Here is a 26,025-nt window from a genome sequence, read left to right as displayed (position 1 = left end):
CTTCTAACAAGCAGCAAAACATTTTTTAAGTTGATGAAATAAAAAAGAACACATGCCAAATTTTGTATGTAGTAATAAGTCATGGAAAAGGTACAAAAAAAAGTCAGGTACATTGACACTGTTTAAAATACTAATGAATTGTATGTTGGTATAGGCAGGCCTTTACGCCAAAAAAATATCGAGTGATATGTGAAAATGAAGATTGTTGTTGTTTTAGACATGTGGTTATCAAGTAGAAATAAAAGCCATATTATTTAATGTCACGGCCAAGAATTGAGCTTTGTTCTAAAGATAAGGGTTTGCCATTTTTTTTAAATAATTTCGGGCAATTCCAGCCGAGTGGCCCAATTGTCGACTACTTTTGACTTTTAGTTGGAATCAACCAACCTATACATTAACATTCTCAAGGACGATGAACTCATGAATCACGACTCTTAGCGTTTTGAAGCGATATAGCATGGTAGACCAATGATTCCCTCTACTTATAGTAGAGCACACCAAACTGTGACTTTTTGAAGATGTAACGGCGTCTGTATAATGGCTTGTGGATTATCATCACTCCAAATGCGACAATTTTGTTTATTAACGTACCAAAGCAACCAAAAGTGAGCTTCATCGTTGATCAAAACTGTCCTGTGATGGTCGGGATTTGTGGCCATCTCGTATTGGACCCATTCACCGTAAGTGAGACGCGCTTGCTTGTAGTTCGACTTCAATTCTTGCATTAGTTTGATTTTGTAAGTTCACAAATCAAAATCCTTCCACAAATGCTTTCATAAAGTGAATGGGCTACAACTGTAGCGCGCGATGGCGGATGGATTCATTCGCGTCTTCTCCGGCGCAGTGCTTCACAGCAGCAACAGCGTCTTCGGTGCGTATTGTCTGGCGGCTTTCCATTAGAGTAAACTTGGTGCGTAACCGATTCTGCTAGATGATAATGTCCACCAAATATTGGAGACAAAGGACCGAACCATTATTTTGACAATAAATTTACTCGATTTGCAAATGTTATTTCGAAATAAGTCTATTCACTATGAAACGGTAAGCCAAACTGAGTATAAATCAAGAAGCAGCTGTCAAAAAGACCAGCTTCGAAAAAAGTAAGTCTCATAGAAAATCATACGTCAAAAATAACGTTATTTCCTAAATATAGTTAGTGGAACGTTCTTAGAAAACGGTGGTCTATACGAAAGAACGGTCACTATCTTCACAGCAGAATCGGCAAGTGAAGTCCACAAATTATTTTAAATTTTTTCAATCCCACGCTTTCCTCATTTCTACACGCGGTCAAAATACAACAATGACTCCGGTTCGGCCGACTGTAGCCGTCTAAAAGAATACGAATACATAACGGCTCATCCAAGTACAGATACTATTTTTAATAACCTTTTTTGACACATCACGCGCGTGTAGTGTCAAGCTGTCATGTTATTTTTGTTCGGTATTGATTGACATTTCATCATGAATAGACTTACGCCTGAACAACTTTTACAAATTGTTCAACTTTTACGAAAATTCGCGTTCTGTAAAGAATGTGTTTCAAGCGCTTCGCTCAACTTATGGTCAACATAATCGGCCTACTAAGCGTACTATTCGCAACACCATCACCCATCTTGAGACCCATCCTTCATTATTGGATAAAATTAGACCGAATAGGCCACGTCCAGCACGCAGTAAAGGAAATATAGCAGCCGTGGCGGAAAGTGTACACGAAGACCGTGGACAGTCGGTTCGTAGCAACTCGGACTGATGTATAGAACGACTTGGCGCATTTTACGTCGAGATCTTAATAAGAAACAATAAAAAATACAGCTTCTGCAAGAACTTAAGCCGCTCGACCTTCCCAAGCGACATCGGTTCGCTATGGGTTTTATGGACTCATGAAAATTTCTAAGAAGATCCGACGTTTTCGAGCAAAATTTTGTTCAACTATGAGGTCGCCCTAATACTGGTTCAATGAGTATGATCCATATTTCTTCAAAAATGATGCCGGTGAGAACGTAACCGTCAATGTCGACAGTCATCGCGCCATGATAACCGACTATTTTATGGCTGACATTGAAGCTCGTTATCTCGGCGACATTTGGTTTTAACAAGACAGCGCCACTTCCCACACCTCGCAACAATCAATGGATTAATTGAGAGAACACTTCGGTGAGCAGATGATTTAACTTTTTGGGCCGGTCGAGTGGCCACCAAGGTATGTGATATCCCCGTTAGACTTTTTTCTGTGGGAATATGTAAAGTCTAAAGTGTAGTAAGTTGAAGGAAAACACTACGCGCGTCATTCGCTAGTCACCAGTCGAAATGCTCAAACGAGTCATCGAAAAGTGGACTCAACGGATGGACCATCTGAGACGTAGCCGCGACCATCATTTGAAAGAGATAATCTTCAAAAAATAAATGCCAAATAATGCTCTTTCGAATGATAATAAAAATTCCCATTAAATTTGAATGTTTTTCTGTGTTTTTGTTTTAAGTAAGGAACTTCGAAATGCATTACCCTTTATTAGTAAATTTCACTTGCGATAGTGGCGACATCGCAATGTAAAGTTAAGCACTTATTGGGATGTCCGTATCTTAAATTTATTAAGTTATATCAAACAAGAAAATAAGTTTTGTTTCGCAAATGTTGAAAACACGATATCCTTTCAAGATTCAAGCCAATGTAGGTACTTGTGTGGGATCACTTCTTCATTGGACCCAGTTCCTACTTGAAAAAGACTTCTTACATCAAACAGTTTTACATTTTATGCAAAATGCCTCAACCAAATTTAATGTAAGACCAATTGGAGTTAGGAATTATTCAATAGTAAATGGACATATTCGAACAAAGTTCCTCTAATATTAAGTTTATTTCATAAATTTTATAATTTTTGAGCATAAGCATATTTATCATTATTATATATAACACGCTCTACGAATATGTGTAAAACCTTTCATAATGCTATCAGTCAGCCTTTTCTTTTCGTACTAATCAACATATTTACAAATGTAAGTAAGAATAACAGAAACCATACGTCACTTTCTTTCCTCCACTTGCACCCAGAAATCCAAAGGTGTTGTAGAAAGTCCATTCAAATTTTTTGACATATCAGGCAATTTATCGCCGGGTGCCAAAACAAAGTTGAAATTTTGACACAGCGCCGTCGTCATTAAAAACATTATATTTCGAGCGAAAGTTTCGCCAGCACAGAGACGCTTGCCTAAATTAAAGTCATGACAACCTCTCAATAGTTATTATTATAGAATTTCAACTCACCCGCACTAAACGGCAATGTAATATCTTTCTTCAAGCTCAATTTGCCATTATCGTCCAAAAAACGTTCTGGCCTAAAGCTCTCCGGGTCACCCCACAGACGTGGATCCGAGTGAAAAGCGTAGAGACCAGGTATCACAATCGTATCCTAAAATAAAAATGAAGTTCAACTATACTATTTAAATCACCAAGTAAATATTTACCTTTGGTATCTTATAGCCCATAAGCTCAGTGTCCACCAAAGCTTTGTGCGGCAAATCGGATGGCACCAAAGTCTCAATACGCATACCCTCGCGCAAAGTCGCCTCCGTATAGTGTAAATTTTGGCGATCTTCCAACGTGGGCAAACGTCCACTACCCACCACCGCATCGATTTCCGCTTGTACGCGCTTCAACACTTCCGGATACATTAGGAAATATTGTATGAGGAAGCCCAATTGTGCGCCGACTGCTGTGAATGAGGGAAAGGAAAAATCGGCCAAACTCAAAATGAACTGTTCACGATAGTAGCAATCTGTATGCCCATTCGCGTGTTCCTGCTTCATTTGTTTAATATATAAATCAATGAAATTGCGTTCACTACACTCATCGTAAGTGCGTATGTGATAGTCGACGATTTTTTCAAAATAACCGTAAATAAATACGTTCGATTCCATGAGTGCTTCGTATGAGCTGGCCTTCGGAAAGACATGACGTATCCATGGCATTATACTTAGCATTTTGCCATAATCGTCAGCACGACGCTGGAACTGCATACCCATCTTGACCAACTGCAGTAATTCCGCTTGTTCTGCGCGTGGGACGCGCTCATTCATGAGAATGTGAAAAAATGAGTTGGCCACGAATGGACTAAGTATATTTGGTATAGAAATGCGATGACCTCCTACTTTGGAGAGTTCATATTCATGCGGATACTGTGGCCCGTTACGTATGAGATCCAACAGATCGGTGATCTCCTCTTGCATGATCGATTCCAATTCGCCGAAACGGCGACCGAAGCCGTAGTCACGTAGATAACGCAATATGAAGCGACGTTGTTCCTTCCAGACGGGCCCTTCACGGAAGAAAATGCCTGTAAATTGAAACAAAATGGAGATCACTTATGCTCAGCTGAGTCTTGTGTACTAATGTGATAAAATACTGTAGTATTAAATAAAATGATATGAATTGAAAGATGGCGCAGAAGTCGAGATACTTCCAAAATCCCATTAATCCCAACAAATTTTATGCAAATTGAAAACTCGGTATATTTACCCACGACGAAATTAGTCGAAGATTGTGCGAATTTTCGATTTTGATGAGATTGATGCTACGCTCATAACATTTTTGATCCTTGCAGGCAAAAAAACCGGCCCAAGTGGTTCTTGAGACCCTGATTAAGGTGAGTTGAAGATTCTCCCTTACAAAAAAATTTACCGAGACCGGAACAAGTAATAGTCCGAAAGTGACAAAGCTGGAGAATATGGTGGGTGTGGTAGATATGCCAATCAAGTTGCAAAGGCTTTTGGCGTGCGATCAAAATTGTATGAGGATAATGCGAAACCTCACCTTTACTATTGATCACCTCTGGCTTCTTCTCTTTGAATGTATCACTTAATTTGCCCATCTGAGCACAAAAGACTTCAGAATTAAACATGGTATTGTCGGGCGAAAGCTCAAAATAAACGATGGCTTTGAAACCCACCAAACAGAGAACTTAACCTTTTTGGATGTCTATCGACCTTCGATGTAGTTTCAGCAGGTTCATTCTGTTTAGACCAAGATTTCTAGCACTTTACATTCCTGCAAACAACCCATCTCGCGTCACCAGAAGCAATGCGCTTCAAAAATGGATTACTTTTTTAACGTTTGATAAGCAAATCACAGCCGTTAAGGCGACGAAGCAAATTTCTTTATGTAAGAACATGACGAAACCATTTGTTAAGCTTCGAAATTAATCCTAGATGTTTCATGAGCTTGTGAACGGTCGCGTTAGACAAACTTAATCTGTCAGCAATCCCCCCCAGTTGTTATTCGACGATTTACATCGATCAACGACTTTATTTTATTCACAATGGTTTCAAAAGTCCTTTCAGGACGTAGTGCATCTTCAAAATGGAAATTTCCGGAACGAAATTTTCCAATTTTGGCATTGGCGTTCGGTCAACACATCTTCTCCTGCTTTTTGAACCTTTTGATAGTAAAACTTTAAAATATGCCGAAAATGCGGTTTTCAATCTTTGACAAAAATTATCCCAAAAAGTTTAAGGAATATGTTTTATAAACAAGCCTTATAATATCAACTGTTCAAAAATATAACAGTCAAGCGATTAATTGTGAAGTTGGCTGCGAAAAATTCAAGATCAGCTGTCAAACGAAATTACTTGGTGATCGACCTAATATTATTTTTGAAAAAAAAAAAAAATGGATTAAATCATCATTGAATCGGTTATTGAGTGATTTTTGCAAAAGTGTGTCACAAATTATGCGTAGGTGAGTCAAGAGCCTGTTTTAATTGCTCCACACGTTGCTACAAACTTCAAAAAAGTTGTTGAAGATAATTTAGAAGTTTTGGTCCAGAAGTCACCAACAAAATTTCTAAATCCACCAAATAGCCAATAAATTGTATATCCGTCTACCGAACATGGCTAGTAACTTCCAAGCGGAAGTACTGGGAATAGAAAAGGCCTGCGAAGCTCTATTGGAAACCACAAGACTATACGTAAAGCAGCAATATTTACAGATAGCCAGGCGGTGCTCCTGGCCTTGAAAAATTCCAGTATAGTTCACAATTGCAAGAAAGCACTGAGCTCAATAAAAGACAAGCTCCACCTAGACTTGATCTGGGTTCCCGAGCACAGGAACGAAAAAGCAGACGAGTTGGCAAAGGCAGAAGCTTTCCTTAACAAATCCGAGGCGGTGCTAATACCAAGCCCGCTATGATCGATCAATAGAGAGATCAATAGACCATTTCAACAAGTTGCTAATAACAGATGGAAAAAAATAACAAAATGTATTACAAGTATAACTGAACAATTATGGCCAACATATGGCAAGAAAAGAACAAACTACTTATTAAATAGGTCTAGGAAAAGTATCTACAGAGTACAGCTATCATAACAGGGCACTGGCCATTTGGAGAACATGCGTCCAAAATGTGTATGCCCTACAACAACATCTGCCGAGGCTGCGGAATAGCAGGGAACAAGGAAACAATTTTCCGCTTTCCCTGTGAATGCCCAACCCTATCACAGATCCGACACAGAAAACTTGGAGTCCATAAAGCACCAAACCTTGTATGGATTTCTACTAATATATATATGTAAGTAGCTTCATCTAAACCTCAAAATGGTTTGAAAGAGAAGGTGAAACGTGATAGCAGATATAAACGGTCTACGAATAGTGCGTCAAAATGGCACAGCCAGTGCTAATTAAGCCCGAAAGACAACAGGGCTACACTCCTACCTACCTACCTACCTACCTGTGTATTCAAAGATTTTGAGATTTGTTAGACCCAACCAAATTTCTCCTTAAATTAACAGTTGAATTCTTAAATTCCCACGACTTTAAAGGGACAGGGTTTATAAGGTTAACCCTACAGTCTGTTTAAATAACAGCATACTAAATTTCGGAATTGACACTTTTCAGCACGAGTTGTGAACTTGTAAAAACATCCGCTTGCTTTATAAATCTACTTTAGTACATAGTCATTGCAACAGAGGTATTCTTTGGTATTTTGCAGCGATAAACTTACCCAAAATTTTTTTACACGGTGTACGTATTTCACCCAAATACACTTGAGGACGTCCATCGAACTCCGTTCGATTCAAAACTTCACGCACTCCCTCGACATTATGCACTGCCACCACTGGAAATGGGCCGACATGAAAGCCCACAATGTCGGATTTATACCATTTACTAAATTTCAACACACCTTTGTGCAAATATTTGGCATTCGCCAGCATCATGAATAAATAGCTGCCGAAGAATGGTATGCGTGGGGGACCTGCAACGGCATGACACAAATTCAATTTCCAACACATAACGAAAAATTCGAAATTAAAATTGTAATTAAATAGCGGTAGAAAAACAAATTAACACACGCACACATACACATGGGCATACTCACCCGGCGGAAATCCTTCAGGACGCCCGACCGCATAGCGATAAGATAAATATAGGCAAACCACAGCGCAAATGCACAACAAAATTTCAGTTAACATTTTCAAAATTTCTTAGATACAACTTTGTATTGGCGAAATGATGTGCGACAACGGCAATAACCGACTGAGCTGCAATTAACGGCGCGTATGTGCTTTTGTTCGCCAAATCAGCGCCAAATGCGCAAAGATTAAGCGAAATTGAAATTATTTACATATATTTTTTAATGCATATAATTGCGAATATTTAATTGAATCTAATCTAGCTTGTCACAGAGTGTGCTAATTGTGTTGGCACTTCCACTTCTGATTGATGGCAAAACAATTTAACAGATTAGCATTTTGCAATCGGAAACGTTTATTAATTTTATTATTGCATTGCAATTCTGAATGTTTGGCAATGTTTACAACACTCAATCATAGTCAAATTAGATGAATTTCTCTTGAACTACGGTTAAGCAGATTGTAGAAATTAATGTTAGCTTTTAATGATTAATTAATATTACACTGCTCAACAGATATAAAGGAAGAATTTGCGACTGATGTACTAAGAGGTCTGTGGGGTATTTGAAGTATCCTGAATTTGAGTTCGAAAATTTGCCATTACGTACAGCTAGTTTTGTGATTTTAGTAAATGGTGTTGATTTGACTCCTACATCCCTTGACTAAAACACAAAAATTACTGAGTGTTAGAGAATTTTTACTTTCATTTTCCATTTTAGCAACCCAAAAACTTGTAGAAAACAACCTCTAACATCATAGGCGCAAAATTACTGTAAAAATTATTTGCGTTTCGACAATTGAAATACGAAGAAAAATTAGCCTGAAATCTAATGTTATCTAAATTACACTCAAATTCATCCAAAACAACAAAACTTGTGGTTACTGACCCATATTTTACAACCCTACTCGCATATCAATTGTAGAATATTATTGTTATGACGGTGTCAAAAGTCCTACCCTATATATCAATTAAGTACCCAAATGTGACACAATATGTTTATTATATCCGAGCATGTCTGTATACATATATGTACACATAATGACACAGATTCGTAGTAGCTACCGTTTAAAACAACAATTACTTGACACACAGTTTAATTATAATATTGAATAACTAAAACGCAAATTGATAACATTTAATAATATTAGTATTCGAATGTACATTCATACTTATAGACATATTACACTACCGCCTGTCAGGAAGTTCGCGTAGGGAAATTATTTTTGTGCCTTGAGTGATGCATTTATTAAATAATTCAGAGAAAAAAAATATTGGCGAAAGTACTAATGCACATTTTGTTAATACGGAAAACACCCAATAGGAATCTTTATTAGAATATGAGAGAGAATATGAGTATGTTCATACGCAGAACCTGGGTTTTAAGTTTGCCACGAAGAAAACGTGAAAGAGTCCTGTAAAGTATATACAACTGTATATAAGCAAACTGGACTTTTTTAAAGTAATCCATCTTGGCCCCAATACACTTGTGGCTACGTTTTTTCCAATCCTCGAAACCGTTGTTAAAGTCCATTTCGAGTCAGACCTCTTGTTAAAAATAGCTTTGGGCAAACGACACATTACACATTAAGATGATATTTCTTTTTGACAGTTTGGCCGGTCGGAAGGAATTCGTAGTGCACCACACCTTAATATTCGAAGAAAACTGTCATCATAACCTTGATTTTGACCTCCTTTGACGTTAGTTTTTTAATCGTCTGTTTCCAGATCGCAAGCATAGATCCAAGAATTGGGAACCAATCGGGTTTTCATTTTTTTAGGCCCATATGATCTTTCAAAATGATTTTCACTTATCTTTCCGATATTCCAATGATGCCAGTAAGATCTCTGAGTGTTATTCGTCGATTCTTAAGTAACAATTTCTTTATTTTACTGATGTGTTGATCATAAGTAGATTTTGATAGTCCTGAAAAATAATTTACAAGTTTCTTGCTGGGCGTTAAGTGTCAGTTATGCAATGATCCAATTAAAATAAAACATTTTCTAACTTCTTGTTTAACCGGTAACTGACAAATGATTGAAAGCTTCGTAATAGTTACAAAATCACGAGAACATTTAAAAAAATATATTTAAAACATATTTAAAACAAGTAAGGAAGGGCTAAGTTCGGGTGTCACCGAACATTTTATACTCTCGCATGATAAAGTAATAATCAAGATTTCATTATCCGTCATTTATATATTTTTCAAATACCGTATTTGTGTAAACTTTTATTCCGCTATCATCATTGGTTCCTAATGTATATAATGTAAAGAGAAGGCATCAGATGGAATTCAAAATAGCGTTATATTGGAAGAAGGCGTGGTTGTGAACCGATTTCACCCATATTATGTACATATCATCAGGGTGTTAAGAAAATATTACATACCGAATTTCATTGAAATCGGTAGAGTAGTTCCCGAGCTATGGTTTTTGGTCCATAAGTAGGCGACGCCACGCCCATTTTCAATTTTTAAAAAAAGCCTGGGTGCAGCTTCCTTCTGCCATTTCTTTCGTAAAATTTAATGTTTCTGACGTTTTTTGTTAGTCGGTTAACGGACTTTTAGTGGTTTTCAACATAACCTTTGTATTGGAGGTGGGCGTGGTTAATATCCGATTTCTTCCATTTATGATCCGTACATGGAAATGCCTGTAAAAAACGACTCTATAGAGGTTGGTTGACATAGCTATAGTAGTTTCCGAGATATGTACAAAAAACTTAGTAGGGGGCGGGGCCACGCCCACTTTTCCAAAAAAATTACGTCCAAATACGCTCCTCTCCAATGCGATCCTTTGTGCCAAATTTCAATTTAATATCTTTATTTATGGCTTAGTTATGACACTTTATAGGTTTCAGGTTTCCGAAATTTTGTGGGCGTGCAGTGGGCCGATTTTGCCAATCTTCGAACTTAACCTTCTTATGTACCAAGTTTCATCATGATATCCAAGTTTCACTCATGATATCTCAATTTGCACGTACAGACGCACGGACAGACGGACAGAGACAGACATCCGGATTTCAACTTTACTCGTCACCCTGATCAGTTTGGTATATATAACCCTATATCTGACTCTTTTAGTTTTAGGACTTACAAACAACCGTTATGTGAACAAAACTATAATACTCTCCTTAGCAACTTTGTTGCGAGAGTATAAAAATTAAGCTTTCAGGTCGGAGTAAAAAAATTGCAAGTAACAACAATTTAAAAGGTTCCAGCTCGGCATTTTTGTTGAACTGACTGCAGAGACTTAACACATTATATTTCCAAACAATTTTACAATTCTTGGGTTATAGAAATTTTAAAAAATTTTTAGCAATATTCTGAAGATTTATTAATATTTTTATTTAAACCCGAGTTTTTGCTTATTAAACAAATACCCGAAAGGAAAAGTTGTTCTGCAGATTTGTATCTTTTTATACCAAAACCCATTTATTTGAATTTTTTTTAATACGATGTTTCTTTTGCTGAAAACTGTTAAGCAATTGAAGGCATATTAGCGAGCAAGTACGTAACTTCAATTTTTTGTATTTAGTAAATGGTATATACCATAAATAATCACCCTCACATCTCTGCTAGATGCTTCTTCTTCCGGTTGACAGTATTGGGGATCTAACCCGATAATCGCGACCGATAGTCTTTTTCTTACTTGGTGGACTTAAATTAGCTGGACCTTCTAATTTATTTGAGACTTTTTAAAGTAGCAAAAAAATGGTTGAGAGTTTTTTTCTTCTAATGATTTTTTAATTTAATTTGATTCCGATAATGCTAAGCTAATTTATAAATAAAAAGCTCATCCACCCAAATCCCTTCAAAAAGTGTAGAAATAATTTGATTATATGTATACATACATATATATTTGTACATAGTACATATTCGTGTGCACTTTCATATGTGCCTTACAATAAAAATAAAGTTGAATGTACTTTTAAGTGCAAACTATTCTTGACAATAAATATATTTTATCACAGATTCTCTTATCACTGCCAGCGAATTTAAAATTAGAATGTTATAATACATATATAATACCCCTAAAAGAAAAAAGACGCACCAATGAGCGATAAACATTTATACTAAAATACCCCCTTTTACAAGAAGTTTGTGGTTTTCAAGTTTATTCGGCCGTGGCCATGATTCGTCATTAAGACCAAGTCAAGGTTATAGATAAAATGTGTGCGCTTTTGTATTCAAAGTGTATACGTACATTCCAAAAATACGTTCACCAAGTAATTTCGTTGTTTTTTTTAGTGAATTTTATACATGATTTTCTATTGGGTATAACATTTTATAAAATTATATATTCGCCATTTTGATCCAATACCTTTTGCCATCTTTCGGACAAGAAATTGATTCCACGCTCATAAACTTTTTGATCCTTGCAGACGAAAAACTGGTTCAACCGGTTTTTGACGTCCTGATTTGAAGTTAAAATTGTGTCACTAAAAAAATTTTGCAGACTGGAACAAGTAATAGTCCGAAGGTGATAAGCCTGGAGAATATGGTAGGTGTATTAGCACATGCCAATCACGTTGAAAAGGCACTCGGGAGTGATCAAAATTGTATGAGGTTTCCCATTATCCTGGTGGAACACTACACCTCTTCTATTGATCAACACAGGTCTCTTCTCTTTGTGGGCATCGCTCAATTTGTGCATCTGATCACAATACACCTCAGAATTAATCGTGGTATTGTCCGCCAAGAGCGGAACGATCCCTTTGAAATCCGCTGAACAGATAACATTACCTTTTTTGGTGACTATCGACCTATCGACTATCGATGTGGTTTGAGCTGTTTCATCCTTTTTAGACCATGATTTTTAGCGCTTTACATTCCTCTAAACAACCCACTTTATGTCGCCAGAAATAATGCGCTTTAAAAATGTATCTCTTCTTTGATGTTTGATAAGTAAATTACAGTCGTCAGTCACTCGTGTTGGACAAATTTAATCTGTCAGCAATCTCGAGTTGTTATTCTACATTTTGAATCGACAAACAACTTTATTTGATCCACATCGACTTCAAGAGTCCTTCCAGGACGTGATGCATCCTCAAGATGGAAATTGTCAGAAGGAAACGATCAACATATCTTCTCTGTACAAATCACCTAATTTTCGCTTCGCTTCAACTGCATTTTAACCCATTTGATAGTAAAACTGTAAAGCATACCGAAATTGCGGTTTTCGATCTCCCATTTTCGATAGGACATCAGACAAAAATTATTTTAAAAAATTTTAAAAAATGTTTCACAAGCAAGCCTTACAATATCAGCTGTGAAGTTGGCTGCGAAAAATTCAATAAGATCAGCTCTTTTCATTAAGCGAATTTACTTAGTGATCGACCCAATAATTATAACCCAACGATCTCACTCTTTCCGATGAACCACGGCCAGGACGGCCATCAACGTCAACTGATGATTGACACGTTAATAAAATAAAGGAATTGGTGCTTGAGAATCGACGATTAGCAGTCAGAGGTCTTACTAGCATCTTTGGAATATCGGAAGGATTAGTGAAAACCATTTTGAAAGATCATTTGTGGGACTAAGGAAAGTGAGAGCACGATTTGTTCTAAAATCACTACTGGCGATGAAGTAGTAATACGTCTCATGATATCATCGAGCAAATTGAGTGATTAGAACCAATCATGCTTTCACTTCTCCTTGGCTCAAATGATCTTTTAAATGGTCTATGATTACGACCCGGAAGCAGACGATCAATCGGCCGACATCGTGGCAAAGGTGGACAGAACCGGAAAACCACGTCAAAGCAGGTCAAAAATCAAGGTTAAGTTAAAATTTTTCTGGGATTATCGAAGTCTGGTGCACTCCGAATTCTTTCTGACCGGCCAAACTCTTAACAGCGAATATTATTGTTATGCGAAGTTATTCGTGAAAAGAGGCTGGAATTATGGACCGACAAACCTTGGTTTGTCGATAATGCACCGTCGCATACTGTATTGATTCTTCGTGAGTTTTTCGCCGCATTTTCAACCAATATCGTGCCGCAATCACCAAGTTCACCTGATTTAGTTTCGTGCGATTTTTGGCTGTTCAGCAAACTCAAACGACCGCTCCGGGGAAACCGTTTTAAGACAACTGAAGACATTAATGCGAATCACTACGCGCATTGAAGGCTCTTCTGGAAATTGACTTTAACAACTGTTTCGAGGATTGGAAAAAACGTTGGCACAAGTGTATTGGGGCCAAAGGGGAATTACTTTGAGGGGACGACATACATTTTGCAGAATAAATTAAGAATTTTCAAATTATGAGCAAAGTCTTACTATATTTTGTGGTAGTATGCATATTATAACAACTTTTATTCGCAAATGTGAGCGCGCAGAGCGGATTTCGTTGAATGAATGACTTCGAAACTTCAGGTTTGACCAATATAGTATATCTGTATACATATATGTATGTGACCTGGTCTACGAAAAGGGAGGTAACTTGCGAAAACTAGTTTTCTGGGAAACAGCTGTTAAAATGAACAACTCGTTTCGTCATTTCTCGTTATCTCATTAACTATTTTTGACACCTAAGCCCCCTTTCCGTAGACCAGGTCACATATAATGATTATAGCCATTTTCCAACTTTTCGATACCACTTTAAGGAAAAAATCGTGTTTTGCTTCAAAATAAGCGCCAGACTTTTTAATTTTGTCTACATTGTTGTTAAATATTTTTCGAGTGTACATTTGTCTGAGGACAAAATGAGTTGTTGTTGTAGCGGTAGAAATCTGCTGAGTTGATAGCCACTGGCCGGATAAAAAGCCGGGTCCATTCCGCTTACGGAGACCTGACTGTTGTGGGAACGGAGGACAAAATAAGTCGCTAGATGCTACATAAAGAGAATATACGGCAGTTAGATTTTTTTATTTCGAACTAAATTTTGTAAATAAGAATTCAATAACTTTCGGTTAATCTATTTATGGAATTTCCGTTTTATTTTTCCTCGTCAATATTAATTATATTAATTATATAGTAGGTATATAATATTTAGTAGTGTTGTGATAAACATATGCATGTATTTAAGTTAGTATTTATATTATGTATTTTCAACAGTGCATATCGACCAATTAGAGAATACGAATAAGATAACTTGAGAGAAATTTGGTTTAATAAGATTAGCAACGTTTAAATTCACAATGAAATAGTACAACTAACAAATACAATACAATTAATCAATTACACATACATATAATGCATATGTATGCATAAGTACATATGTACAAATAGTGAGGCTTATGTGTGGGTGTTCAAAAGCGATAAGTTAATTTAAAAACTTAACATTATTTGCAATTCCATTTATTTATTTAATTTTTTTATAAATATAATTATTTGTGTTTAATGCTATTATTTGTTTACGCTTTAATCTATTGTTTTTGTTTTGCAATTACATAATTATTTCTTGTAAATGTTCAAATTTGTATTATAATTGTAAATATTTTAGAACTTTATATGAACTGTGCATAATTTGAATTGCTTTCATTTAGGCTATTTTACAGTGACGTGCATAGAAAAAGCACACAAGTTTTTTATGTTTCTCTTTCTTGAAAATTCGTTTGAATAAATGAAAACAACATTTTTTTATTGAACAAGTATTAATATAAATATAAATATAATAAAATAAATTTTAAAATAAAAATATATATTTTTGTTGCAATTTTAACTTGCAAATATTTATATAATCTGTGTATATAAATATATACTTGCAAACTATTAATTTGGCTTGCCTTTAATTTAAACATCTACATTTCAATTAATATTATTAACAATAATAATAATAAATATATAAATTATAATAATATCGAGCTCTCATATGTAGTTGCAAGCCAGCGGCAAAAGAATACTCGCTAAAATTTATTATTTTTAGAATAACAACAAAAAATCAACAATTTTTTCGATTTCTGCCAGATTGATAAAATCCTATGCGAACTCGACGCCTTGAAATAATAATTAAAGAAACCTTTGAGCGGGAGAAACGGAAAAACAATCGCATAAATCAATTAGAATAGCAAGGAACTTGCCATTGAGATGAGGTGTCACTCTCAAGTATAAAATGCCCTTTGGTTGTTGTTGTTGTAGCGACAGAAAAAACTCCTAAGCTACCTGAAGTAATTTCGAGGTAAAGTGCCGGGTTGACAGATCTTGGCTGGAAAAAAATCCGGGTCCCGGTTACTTTGATCCGACTATCGTGGGAGCTGTCTACTTGTTATTTTATTGCTTATATAAAAATTATGTGTCATATGAGCAGTGCTCAACAACGTCAGCAGTGTTGTGGCGAATCGAACACGGCTATAGTAATGAGAATAAATAAATACTGTGAAAATTTTATGCAATTGCAGCTAATAATCACATACCAACAGCTGATAAACCGTTGCTAAACACTTCCAGAGATATTTTAACCGAGTTGTGCATTTTTTGCCACTCGCTTACAAAAACAAAGACTTAGTGCAACTATGTAAATATACTTAGATAGGTATGTTATAATTTTAATTTTTTTAATTATTATGCGAGACACGCAAGCATACACGATTAATTTGAAACATAACTAAAGAGCACACCCTTTATGACAGCTTAAAAAAGTTGATTTTGGGGATTTTCTTAGATGAAATCTGAAAAAAATTCTTACTAGAAAATACTGTCTATACAATGATCTACCACCGGAAAATGTCAAAAAAAAAAATTAAATTTCATCCAAAATTTTGATAATTTTTGACGTGCAAAAATTTTGATTTTTGATCAGATCACAAAACTGATGTAGAATTATACAATATAGTAATCGGATCATTTGTCTTCGAGTAATCACTGCTGCAAATTCAAAAAATATTGATCCCAGTAAAACTTGCATTAAGAGGTTAAATACAGTTAGAATTTACAAAAAATCAATTTTTTAATTTTATTTTCTTAATGTACATATATGTATGTATTATACTTAAAAATACACACAGAAAATTTCATATAGTTCCGGTAAATATTTTCGAAGGTACATGCAAATTTGAAAAGTGCTTGGAAGTATATTCCAAACTTGAAACGCGTTTTTCTCAAAATGGTGTTTTCAAAGTCGGTGAAAGTCGAAAACTGCTAAGCCGATTACTCTCAAATTTTAACACGAGCATCTTAAATATATTTTTTAATAAGATTTCTCATCGACATATATATTTATTTATAAACAATTTAAGCCCGAAATTTTGGTCAAAAATCAATATTTTTTTTTAGAGATCGCCATTTTGTAAAAATTGTTTCTTTTTTGCTTATTCCCTCGATTAACTACTAGATCTAACATTACTTTAACGAAATCTCTAGGTTTTTTTTTTTTAATTTCGGTATATCAGTGCAGAGTTATAGTGGTCACCGCAAAACGTCTTTTTTGAGAGTAGCTCCCAGAAATCCGCTGTAGTTCCTTTCCAAACAAATATTTTTACTAATACCAAGTCTTCAAATACAGCTAAAACATACCATACATAAATATGTTTACAAATTTCTGGATTCGTAATATTAAAAGTTTTCTAAGAAAAAATTCTGAAAAATTCATTTTTAAGGCCTTCTAACTCCCTATTACCCCTTAAGCTGACTGACTAAGCTGGTTTAAATGAGTGGTTACATTTTTAAAGGCTTTAACTCAAGAAATATTTGAGATATTATATATAATATGTAATTTTTAAAGTTGTAATCTATCGAAAGATGAAACATTTTTAAATATATTTTTAATAGAACACCAGGTGTGCCCCTCAAATGCATCTGCAGTTGCCACGCCTACTAAAGGTGATACACATATTTTGTTCCCAAATGCACGTAGTACATAAACTGACCATTTACTATTTTCGTAACGGTATTTAGGTGTCTCAATCGCTTCATTGGAATTAATGCAAAATTTTCGTTGCTTGCTTTTCTTTAGAAATTTTATTTATTTGCTTAAAAACTCGAAAACTTAAAAAATAATTTCGTAATTAAATAACTTAAACACTTAAATAAGCATAAATACAAAGTAAAATTAAATTTTCCTTCCACAATAAAGCGTGTATTAAACAAACCGCTACACATATGTGTATATAAATACCGATATTTTAAACGTTTCAGCAAATTGATTTTTCTATAATAAATTGCTGTGCTTCATTGTATATTATATTCTTAAAAAAAATTGCATGTGCAACACTGGCTAACAATTAGTTTTTGGTCTTTTAACGCTTCATTTTTTTTTTTTTGTATTTGGAATGTTTCGTATGGAGTGTCTTTTAACATTTTGTTTTTGTTATTATTAAATTTACTTGTTAACATATTTATAAATACATCTATATGCAATTAATTGTATGTTTATATGTGGGTATGCGTGGTATATAGTATCTAATGCGTATGTTGCGCTCTACCACCCATTGTGACTGGCAAGTTAACTGGCAACAAATGATCTTCGTCAATATATGTAGTATGTATGTAGGTATGTACGTATTTATATTCGTTTATATATATTTAGTTATAAAACACTTGTGGCGCTTATTCATGCGCCTGTGACTCTTGTTGCACCAGCTTGAAGCGTCGTGGCGACTTTATTGAGCCTCGGGAGAGTGACTTCAGTTGCCCTTTCTGCGCTAACGTTTTGCATATGTAACGGGAAATGAGCGTTTGCGGCCGATTCTGCCATTCGTGCATTACCTCTTTGGGTGCATTTACCTGAAAATAAATGGATTCATTGGAATTTAGTTCATTATAGCTTGAACAGCGTATATACAGTTATATAGTATATAGTTTGACACGAAGTTTGTAACACTCAAAAGTAAACAACGTCGTGTGTATGTTACGTAAGTACCTATCGTGTTTCAACCTAACCACAGGGCGCTCAAAAGCACAGCGGATCAAAAACAACGCCCTCATCAGCGCCGCAAACAATGCAAGCAATATTTGGTATCAATTTGGAGGAAATTAATATATGTAATTCCTCCTTGCTCGGATTTGGCACTCGGCCATTCTGGACCATTCTGACTCCACTGACACAAGCTCTGCTATTTTCCATTTTTCTTTGCTTAAACCACAGCAATCAAGATGCTTTTCCAACAACGGACCGAAATAAACAGATTTGAGTGATCTTCAAAGGTTTACTGCCCCCTGTGGCGCCAGAATTTAGTTTACGATTAGACCTCTAAAGCAGAGCTGAGTCCCATTCACTTCATGACTGTTGACCCAAAAGGAAACGCCGATAATGATCAACGTGACGAGCTGAGTCGATTTAACAATGCCCGTTTCTGTGTATATAGGCGAACTACTCTCTCAGTTTTTGAGATATTGCATATTGTTTGTTCCAAAGTTCATTTTTTATCTAATGCCAAGTGTTCCCTATGTACCAAACGGCAAAAAAAGATACAAAACTAATTTTGTAAAAAATCTTTTTATCTTTGAATATAGACGGGATGGCGATTTTGCACAATGTCAAAATCAATGACACTTCTAGTCAAACCTAAAATTGTATAATTATGACAAAAATTTTCAAAAGTCTAGTGAAAACCTGAATATAAAATGACATTGTATGTTGTGCTGTTGTCAGTTTTGCAGATTTTCATTGTGTTTGACATGAGAGTTTTGTCGCCATTGAATTTGACATAAGCGATTTTTTTCATTGAATTTGACTTAATAAAAGCCGATGATTATCACAACTCCATAATTAGTTTGATATAGTATTTCGTTAGATTATGACTTCTCCTTCATGAAGTGAAGAACACCGAACCAGAAATTAATGGCTCATGAAGTACTTTCATCCCTCTGTAATTTCGATGCAACTCACCTGATCACCATTTAGACGATTTAATAGCGCAACGCATACGACTGCCGCTTTAATGCCAGCATGATATGTAAGTGCAGCGAAAATGGTACTCTCCATTTCGATGTTGACCACACCTTTGCTGCTCAACATCTCCAAATACTCCATTTTATCGGTTTCGGTGAATTCACAGAATGCGCCATCCAAACGACCTTGACCTGCAAAAGCAAGGAAAAAAATAATAATTCCGATTCATAATATAAATAATACAATTAATTAATTCTTCATACCTTCATAGAAGTCATTTGTACAGAGAGTTTTGCCGATAATCGTGTCATAAGGATCATCCTCACTGGCAAGCGCTTTCAGCTCACGTGCCAGTTTCTTATCCAATTTGGCAGGTCGCAAAACAGTTTTGCCCAAAATTGTCTGGAAGCAAGTAAATTTTTGTAAGAAAAAGTTATTTCAAGTAATTTTCAAGGGTATTTTTACTTACAAATTCGTGCGCATTCCGCATGTGGCTATCGAGCGCTTCTTCGGTGATGATAACAGTACCCCCCTCAACTCCAACACCACCACAAGTGCCAATACGTATAAATATGGGGTCTTGACACTTGGCGTGATACATGAGTTTGATCAATTCGTGCAACAATATGCTGACAGAGGGTGTTCCCATGCCGTGACTAACACAAAGCACTGGACCTACTTTGTACATTGAGTAGCGATATGAATAGGCGCTGATGTCTTCCAATTTTGTACCGGCGGGTAATTTATAACCAATTTCGCCCATAATGAAATGTGCAAAGTTTTCCATACGCTTTGGTGTTCCGCCCATGCAAACAAACTGAAAGAAAAATAGAAGACAATTTTTAAATTTTTTTAGAGATTATTCAAATGTGTTCGTCAGTTTTTGAGATATCCGAATGAAATTTAATACATAACTAGATGCATTTTGATATTATATTGGTCATTTGTTGGAATCAACCAGATACGACAACTACATATATCACATACATATCTCCAATATAACGATTTTTCACATTTTTTAAACTTTGCCATAAAAATCGCTGGCTTGAAACCGGTTTTAGACCGATAGTCTCTTGAGCAAAGCTGTTTAGAATAATTCGTAGAATATTTCCCATATTCAATTTCATATAAAAATTCGACCCGCAACAACTCACGGTAACCCCTTTTCATCGCCTCGGCAAATTGCCGAAGGAGTACAAAAATCCGTCGATTATTTATTCGAACTTTTGAAAGTTTGTACCTATACCATATATTCTAAATACGATCAATATAACAGAGCTAAATGAAAACTTAGATCCTCATCTAGCTGTACTCGGCGAAAGCGTCAAAGAAATGTTGTTGATTAGAAGGCAATTGCCTGGTAATAAACTTTATATTAATTAAGTAGCTTTATCTCCCTTTTTTCTATGGAACTTGAATGAAAAAGCTGTCAGTAGATCATCAAATTGATAACACAACATTAAGGTCTAATATTACGCAAATTACGCCTGCGGTTCATCTCCCAAGAATATTCAAAAGTATTTCCTAAAACACTCGAATGATATTCGACCTTATACACAGCTTTCAAAGGAAGCTGTCTATTACTATCACGATCTTGACATCAATTAATCTTTCCATTTCCTTCAGTCTGTCCTATTTGCTTACTGTGTATGATTATGGTTATCTGTAGTACTAGATTCGAGCATAGGAAAATTCATCTGGGCTGTCTCCGGATCGAAAGCCACCAACCAGGTCGGTCATGCTGAGACAGAAGGAAGACACGTCTTCAGTGTTTTAGACGTGCGTACGCTCCGAAGGCCTAGCATTGACTCGAAGCACTATTTTGTTGCGTCGACGTCGAGAAGCTGCAATCACAACAGAGAGCACTCATCAGGAACTCGGTATAAGGGAACAGTGGGACGGCATTTCAATATCCTTATGTACAGCTACAAAAGAAACCATTGGCTTACGGAAAAGGCAAAAGAGCATCTGATACGAAGTCATGTCTCAGTGGAGAGAAAACAAACTTACAGGATGAAATCATACCGAGAGTTGAAGATGGAAACGAGATGCATTTGCAGGCAAAAAATAAGAGAGGCCGAAATGCGTGAGTACGAAGAGCTTCTCAAATTGGCCGAGAGCGGTAATTCTACAAGTCACTCATCATCTCCGTCCTGCTATAAGATGCAGCGGCATGGCCAATGACAACATCTGATGAGTAGGCCTCGTGAGTTCTCAGAGAAAACGATGGAATGCTGAGCTGTACGGGATAACGTCATCATTGACATAGATCAGCGAATAAGGAAAGAGCGGCTATGCTGGCTAGGTCATGTTCTTCGAATGGATGAAAATACTACAGCTCTGAAAGTATTCGACGCAGTACCCGCCGGGAGAAGCAGAGTAAGAGCTCCACTCCGTTAAAAATACCAGCTAGAGAAGGACCTGGCTGCACTTTTAATTTCAAATTGGCGCCAAATAGTGCAAAAGAAACACGACTGGCACACTGTTGTAAACTCGGAAGAAGAAGAATGATTATCTGGTACTAAAATCCGAATCTATAACGCACAAAATCTCCATTTAAGTCCACTAATATAACGACCCGTCCCTCTCTTATGGTACAACCCTGTCGGAATAAGTTGTTTCATTAACAATCTATAATTTTATACAAAATATGGTTCTTACCTACAGCTCTTTTCTGGACCATAGTACACTTAGATGATCGGTAACCGTTACAACAACAAATATCTACTGCTTTTCTACTGCCTAACACACTAGCCTAAGTACTTAAAGTTTGCTTTGACTGTAGCAATTGAAGATTTGGAAAGAAATAAAGAAATTGCTTTTGAATAGCCTAACCTAATTCAACATACACAGTGTTCATATTAGCGGGAGTGCACTGTAGTATCATACATGTTTATTAAATGAATTATAAATTGAAGCATACGTTTAGGCGCCAAAATGGTTATTCGCTCTTCTGATTGCACAATTTCCAACCGATTACTCACATCAGCTATTTGCTTTGATTCGTTGAGTAATGAGTTGTTGGTACACACATATGTACAAACTTTAAATTTGCACTTAGCAAACAATTTATACACAACTGCAGGATTTGAAACTTGTTCTTGCCCGAAATAGCCGAAGCCAATTTATGCATATTTGAGCCAAGTGTGAAAGTGGTCAAGTTGAAGGTGAGGCAGTACAGCGAAATATTTCGAATTTTAATGCAAATATATACAAGTATTCAAATATTTTGGCTTATGGCGTTATTTATTAATGAAGCTTGTTGGTAGATTTTGCATTTCTAGAAAAATTCTATTTTCGAAAGCCTGACTTTGCTAATGTCTACTAATGCCATCTACTGTACATACTTGTATTTAATAAAAATATCTCTTATTATATGTATGTGAGTGCAATATATTTCTTTCTCGTGGCATGTTTGTTCATCTTTGACCTCTAATACCAAAATATACATATCTACTATAAATACACATACATATGTATCAGCGGCAATCATTTTAATTTGTGTATAAATTGTGACACAGTCATTGTATGTTAATTCCCAATTGTACGCCGAGATGTACATACATATGTATGTATGCGCGTGTGTATGTAAGTGAATATTAGCGCCGAGATTAGCGGGATTTAATTTAAATGATAGCTTATCACATCAATTACGTTTTAGTTTAATAAAAGGCGAATTAATTATTTCAAACATTAGTTGATTCGATTTCAAGCAAAATTCACACAATTTACATGGCACCTCAAAGATCCGGTAGAATAACTCTGAGCGGCATTTTCAAGTTCATTTAATATTGTTATATATTCACATATTTGTTTACTATAATTATACTTGCATATTTATTAATTATATATTTATAGTGTAGCAAATTTATAGAACAACATTGTGATTAGTTTTAATGTTAATGAGGGGTGTTCAAAATCCATGACCTGCTTAACAGGCTTCTAGGAAAATGTGTTACTTGACTTTTAATTTACATATTTGCAAACAAGAAATGCTGTTATATAGTATAACTGTAAATATACGACTCAAAATATATTCTAGCTTTATTAAGATATCTAAAATGTTGACCGACATAAGCTATAGAAACAAAAGGATATCTATACGGAAACAAATAAATTTAATTTTGGCCGCGAAGTATTTATTGAGCTGGGATTTCAAATAGCGTTTTATAGAAAATGGGCGTGATGGGTTGGCATATGATTTCAAACCCAACTAAAGAAATATCTTGTGCTAGACATACTTGTAGTATGTCTGTGCCAATCGGCAAGCTGTTAAATCCTGAGGCTGAAAGCCAAAGATTTTCAGGTGGCTGTACAACATTATCGTGCGATCGATTATCACATATGGAGCAGCGGCTGAGACTTCGAAAGCATCGCAGTCTTCGGTAGTACTTCAATTATCGAAACTACAACGACTCGCCTGCATCTGCGTGTCGGCGCACATGGTCGGTGCACATGTCCGTCGGCGGCACTTGAAGTCATGCTGGATGTCATACCGATTCACCAAGTAATCGGTCAGATAGCCAAACACACACTCCAAATGTCAGCAGAAGGTCTTGGCAGAGGTAAGGTAATCTCTTCCCGTCGCATAAAGGACTTATGTAAGTGGCGAAATACAACTGGCTCTTCTCCCAAGGTACAGCATTACAAAAAGTGTAAACGTCATTAAGAAGTTGAAGATTACCCTGGTTTAATCTGTTTAACTCTGTTTTGAATGTGTTCTTCAACCTCTCTTTCTGTTTAATCCATAAATTAATACAAGTAGAAAACTGTTTGGTCGTTAGATAATATTTATCGGATTCAAAAAGGGTAGCGTTTCGAAAAGACAACTGGTATAAATAAAATAGTTTGACATAATTAAAGAAATTTAGAATAGTTCGCGGTTATACCATTATCATGAGAAGGCCTAATAATCCCTTGCATTGAACTCAATTCCGTGAATTTGGTGCTAAATTTTTGTAGACAAGATCAAAGTTTATGCATAGCGAGCAGGTGCACGTCAAATTAATTAAAGTATGAAGAAATGTCAATTGATAGGGTTCCCTATAGAGTCCTCTATAAATTTAAGTTTTGTACGTTAGAAAGAGTATTATATATATGTGACCTGGTCTACGAAAAGGGGCTTAGGTGTCAAAAAAAGGAGAACAATTAATGAGATAACGAGAAACTGACGATTATTTTTAACAGCTTTTCCCAGAAAACTAGTTTTCGCTTTTCGTAGACCAGGTCACATATAATAATATTATTTTTTATGAAAATCTCCTTACTTACTTTAACATCACCGAACATTTCGTGCAAATCATGACTTTCACTGCCCAGAGCAAGATGGTAGAGAATATCTTGATCCATCAGTTCGATGTTCGAATTACGCAGCTTTACGGTGCCATCGGAATATCTAAGCGAATAAAAGAATAAAGAAAGTTATAAAAGTTTTGAAACTATTTTCTCTATATAGGTGTGTTAGTAGAAAACCAGGCCACATTGAAATGTTAATACCTGTCAGTACTTGGTATCAAGCTTATTTAAGAACACTCAAAGCAATAAAGTATACTATTTATAATAATGTTACATGGTATATCTATTAATTAGAAAAGGGTTTACATTAAAAATTAATAGTGCAGCAATTTAACTAAAAGCAAAAAAATTAAAAATGCTGATAAATCAGCTATTAAGTGGCTCTGCCAATACCAATATTATAAAAAAAGTAAAATCATTTACATTCCGTACTTAAAATTTAAATTGATTTCAAAGGGTGCAAGGACCTTTCTATATGGCTAAGTTCGTGGCCAACAGCTTGTCAAATATGACTTATTTGATATATTTTAAAACTACTATTTAAAGGGAATTGAAGCAATAAAAGTTAGGAGACATACCAAACAAAAGGTTTAAAACTTATTTAGGATTCGCGCCTACTCTGACAGTACAAAAAAGGAGATTTTGTGAAACTAAAAAAAACGATTAAATAAATTCTTTTAAAATTTTAAGGGTAAATTAATTTTTTTGTTTTGTAAAAACATTTTATGAAATTTATTCATTTATACACGCGTTCAACAAAAGGTCCTCTACTGCTGCAGCGATTACAAACTCCTCCATGAAAGAAACCTAAAAAATCTGTTTCTAGAAGATATTGTCTGTACAACTGTGACGAAAAAATTAACAAAATGACGGCGTTTAAAAAGATTGGCTTGTACTCAAAATTTTGGTAGTTTTTTGTCTGCCAAAACAATTTAATGATAAACTGTGTGAACTCAGCGGATGAGCATTACAAACCTGTAACTGAAAAGGTATTTGAGATATTCATTTGAAATTTGAGTGTGGGATTTTTAAGGGTGCAGACTATCGAAATATACAAAAAATAGAAATAAATTCTTTTCAAAAATTCAAATTGTAATTATTCATCAATAGTTTTATGTCGCCTTCACACTAATCCCCACCAAATGTAATACACTTACACCAACGATTCTTGCAGTCCTCGAAACACTTTTCATAAGCAATTTTTGGGATCTATCTGATTCACTGAAAACGGGTTCCTTAGAGCGGCAATCTCAGTTTGGGAAACAAGAAAAAATCACACGAAGCCAAATCTGGTGAATAAGGCGGTTGATCGATGTTATTCATTGCGTTTTTAGGTTTATATTCGGTCACAATCGAGACTCGATGCGATGGCGCATTATTATTGTGTAAACTCCATGAATTGTTCTTCCTTAATTCTGGCCGTTTTCGTCGGAAGTTCTCACGCAAACGCCACAATACGATCAAATAGACCTCCTTATTGACCGTCTGTCCCTCCGGAACCATTTCATGACGCACCAAACCACGAATATTGAAAAAAAAAAATGACCATTTCCTTGATTT

The 26,025-nt window shown here is 35.6% G+C and overlaps 2 protein-coding genes across 5 annotated transcripts in view; both read right to left on the bottom strand.

Moving 5' to 3' along the window:
• Nucleotides 1-2,817: 2,817 nt before the first annotated feature.
• Nucleotides 2,818-7,566, bottom strand: LOC120766839 (probable cytochrome P450 304a1). The gene is made up of 5 exons (XM_040092550.1): nt 7,368-7,566; nt 6,993-7,244; nt 3,463-4,331; nt 3,263-3,407; nt 2,818-3,206 (listed from the first exon to the last, which is right to left on the bottom strand). The coding sequence occupies exons 1-5, from the start codon at nt 7,459-7,461 to the stop codon at nt 3,022-3,024; spliced, it is 1,545 nt and encodes a 514-aa protein (XP_039948484.1). The 5' UTR covers nt 7,462-7,566; the 3' UTR covers nt 2,818-3,021.
• Nucleotides 7,567-17,383: 9,817 nt separating this feature from the next.
• The window catches only part of LOC120766843 (uridine phosphorylase 1-like), a 50,769-nt gene continuing 42,127 nt past the window's right edge, over nt 17,384-26,025 (bottom strand). For all 4 annotated transcript variants that reach the window (XM_040092558.1, XM_040092557.1, XM_040092556.1 and 1 more), the window contains 5 exons: nt 24,442-24,565; nt 19,640-19,987; nt 19,434-19,572; nt 19,168-19,361; nt 17,384-18,062 (listed from right to left, as the gene is read on the bottom strand). In XM_040092558.1, the coding sequence (XP_039948492.1) occupies nt 17,886-18,062; nt 19,168-19,361; nt 19,434-19,572; nt 19,640-19,987; nt 24,442-24,565 (982 nt within the window). In that variant the 3' untranslated portion in view covers nt 17,384-17,885. The remainder of the gene's footprint in view (nt 18,063-19,167; nt 19,362-19,433; nt 19,573-19,639; nt 19,988-24,441; nt 24,566-26,025) is intronic.

Source organism: Bactrocera tryoni, chromosome 1, assembly GCF_016617805.1.
Source record: "Bactrocera tryoni isolate S06 chromosome 1, CSIRO_BtryS06_freeze2, whole genome shotgun sequence".
Taxonomy (NCBI): domain Eukaryota; kingdom Metazoa; phylum Arthropoda; class Insecta; order Diptera; family Tephritidae; genus Bactrocera; species Bactrocera tryoni.
The sequence above is the reverse complement of the archived record's forward strand: the minus strand, read 5'-3'. Positions and strand labels throughout refer to the sequence as shown.

Bases quoted from the DNA above. Each gene is read 5' to 3' on its own strand.
- LOC120766839 (XM_040092550.1), bottom strand. From the start codon at position 7,461: ATGTTAACTGAAATTTTGTTGTGCATTTGCGCTGTGGTTTGCCTATAT. The intron at 7,245-7,367 runs GTGAGTATGCCC...ATGCCGTTGCAG, and splicing joins TCCTGAAGGATTTCCGCCGG to GTCCCCCACGCATACCATTC. The intron at 3,207-3,262 runs GTGAGTTGAAAT...ACTTTAATTTAG, and splicing joins TACATTGCCGTTTAGTGCGG to GCAAGCGTCTCTGTGCTGGC.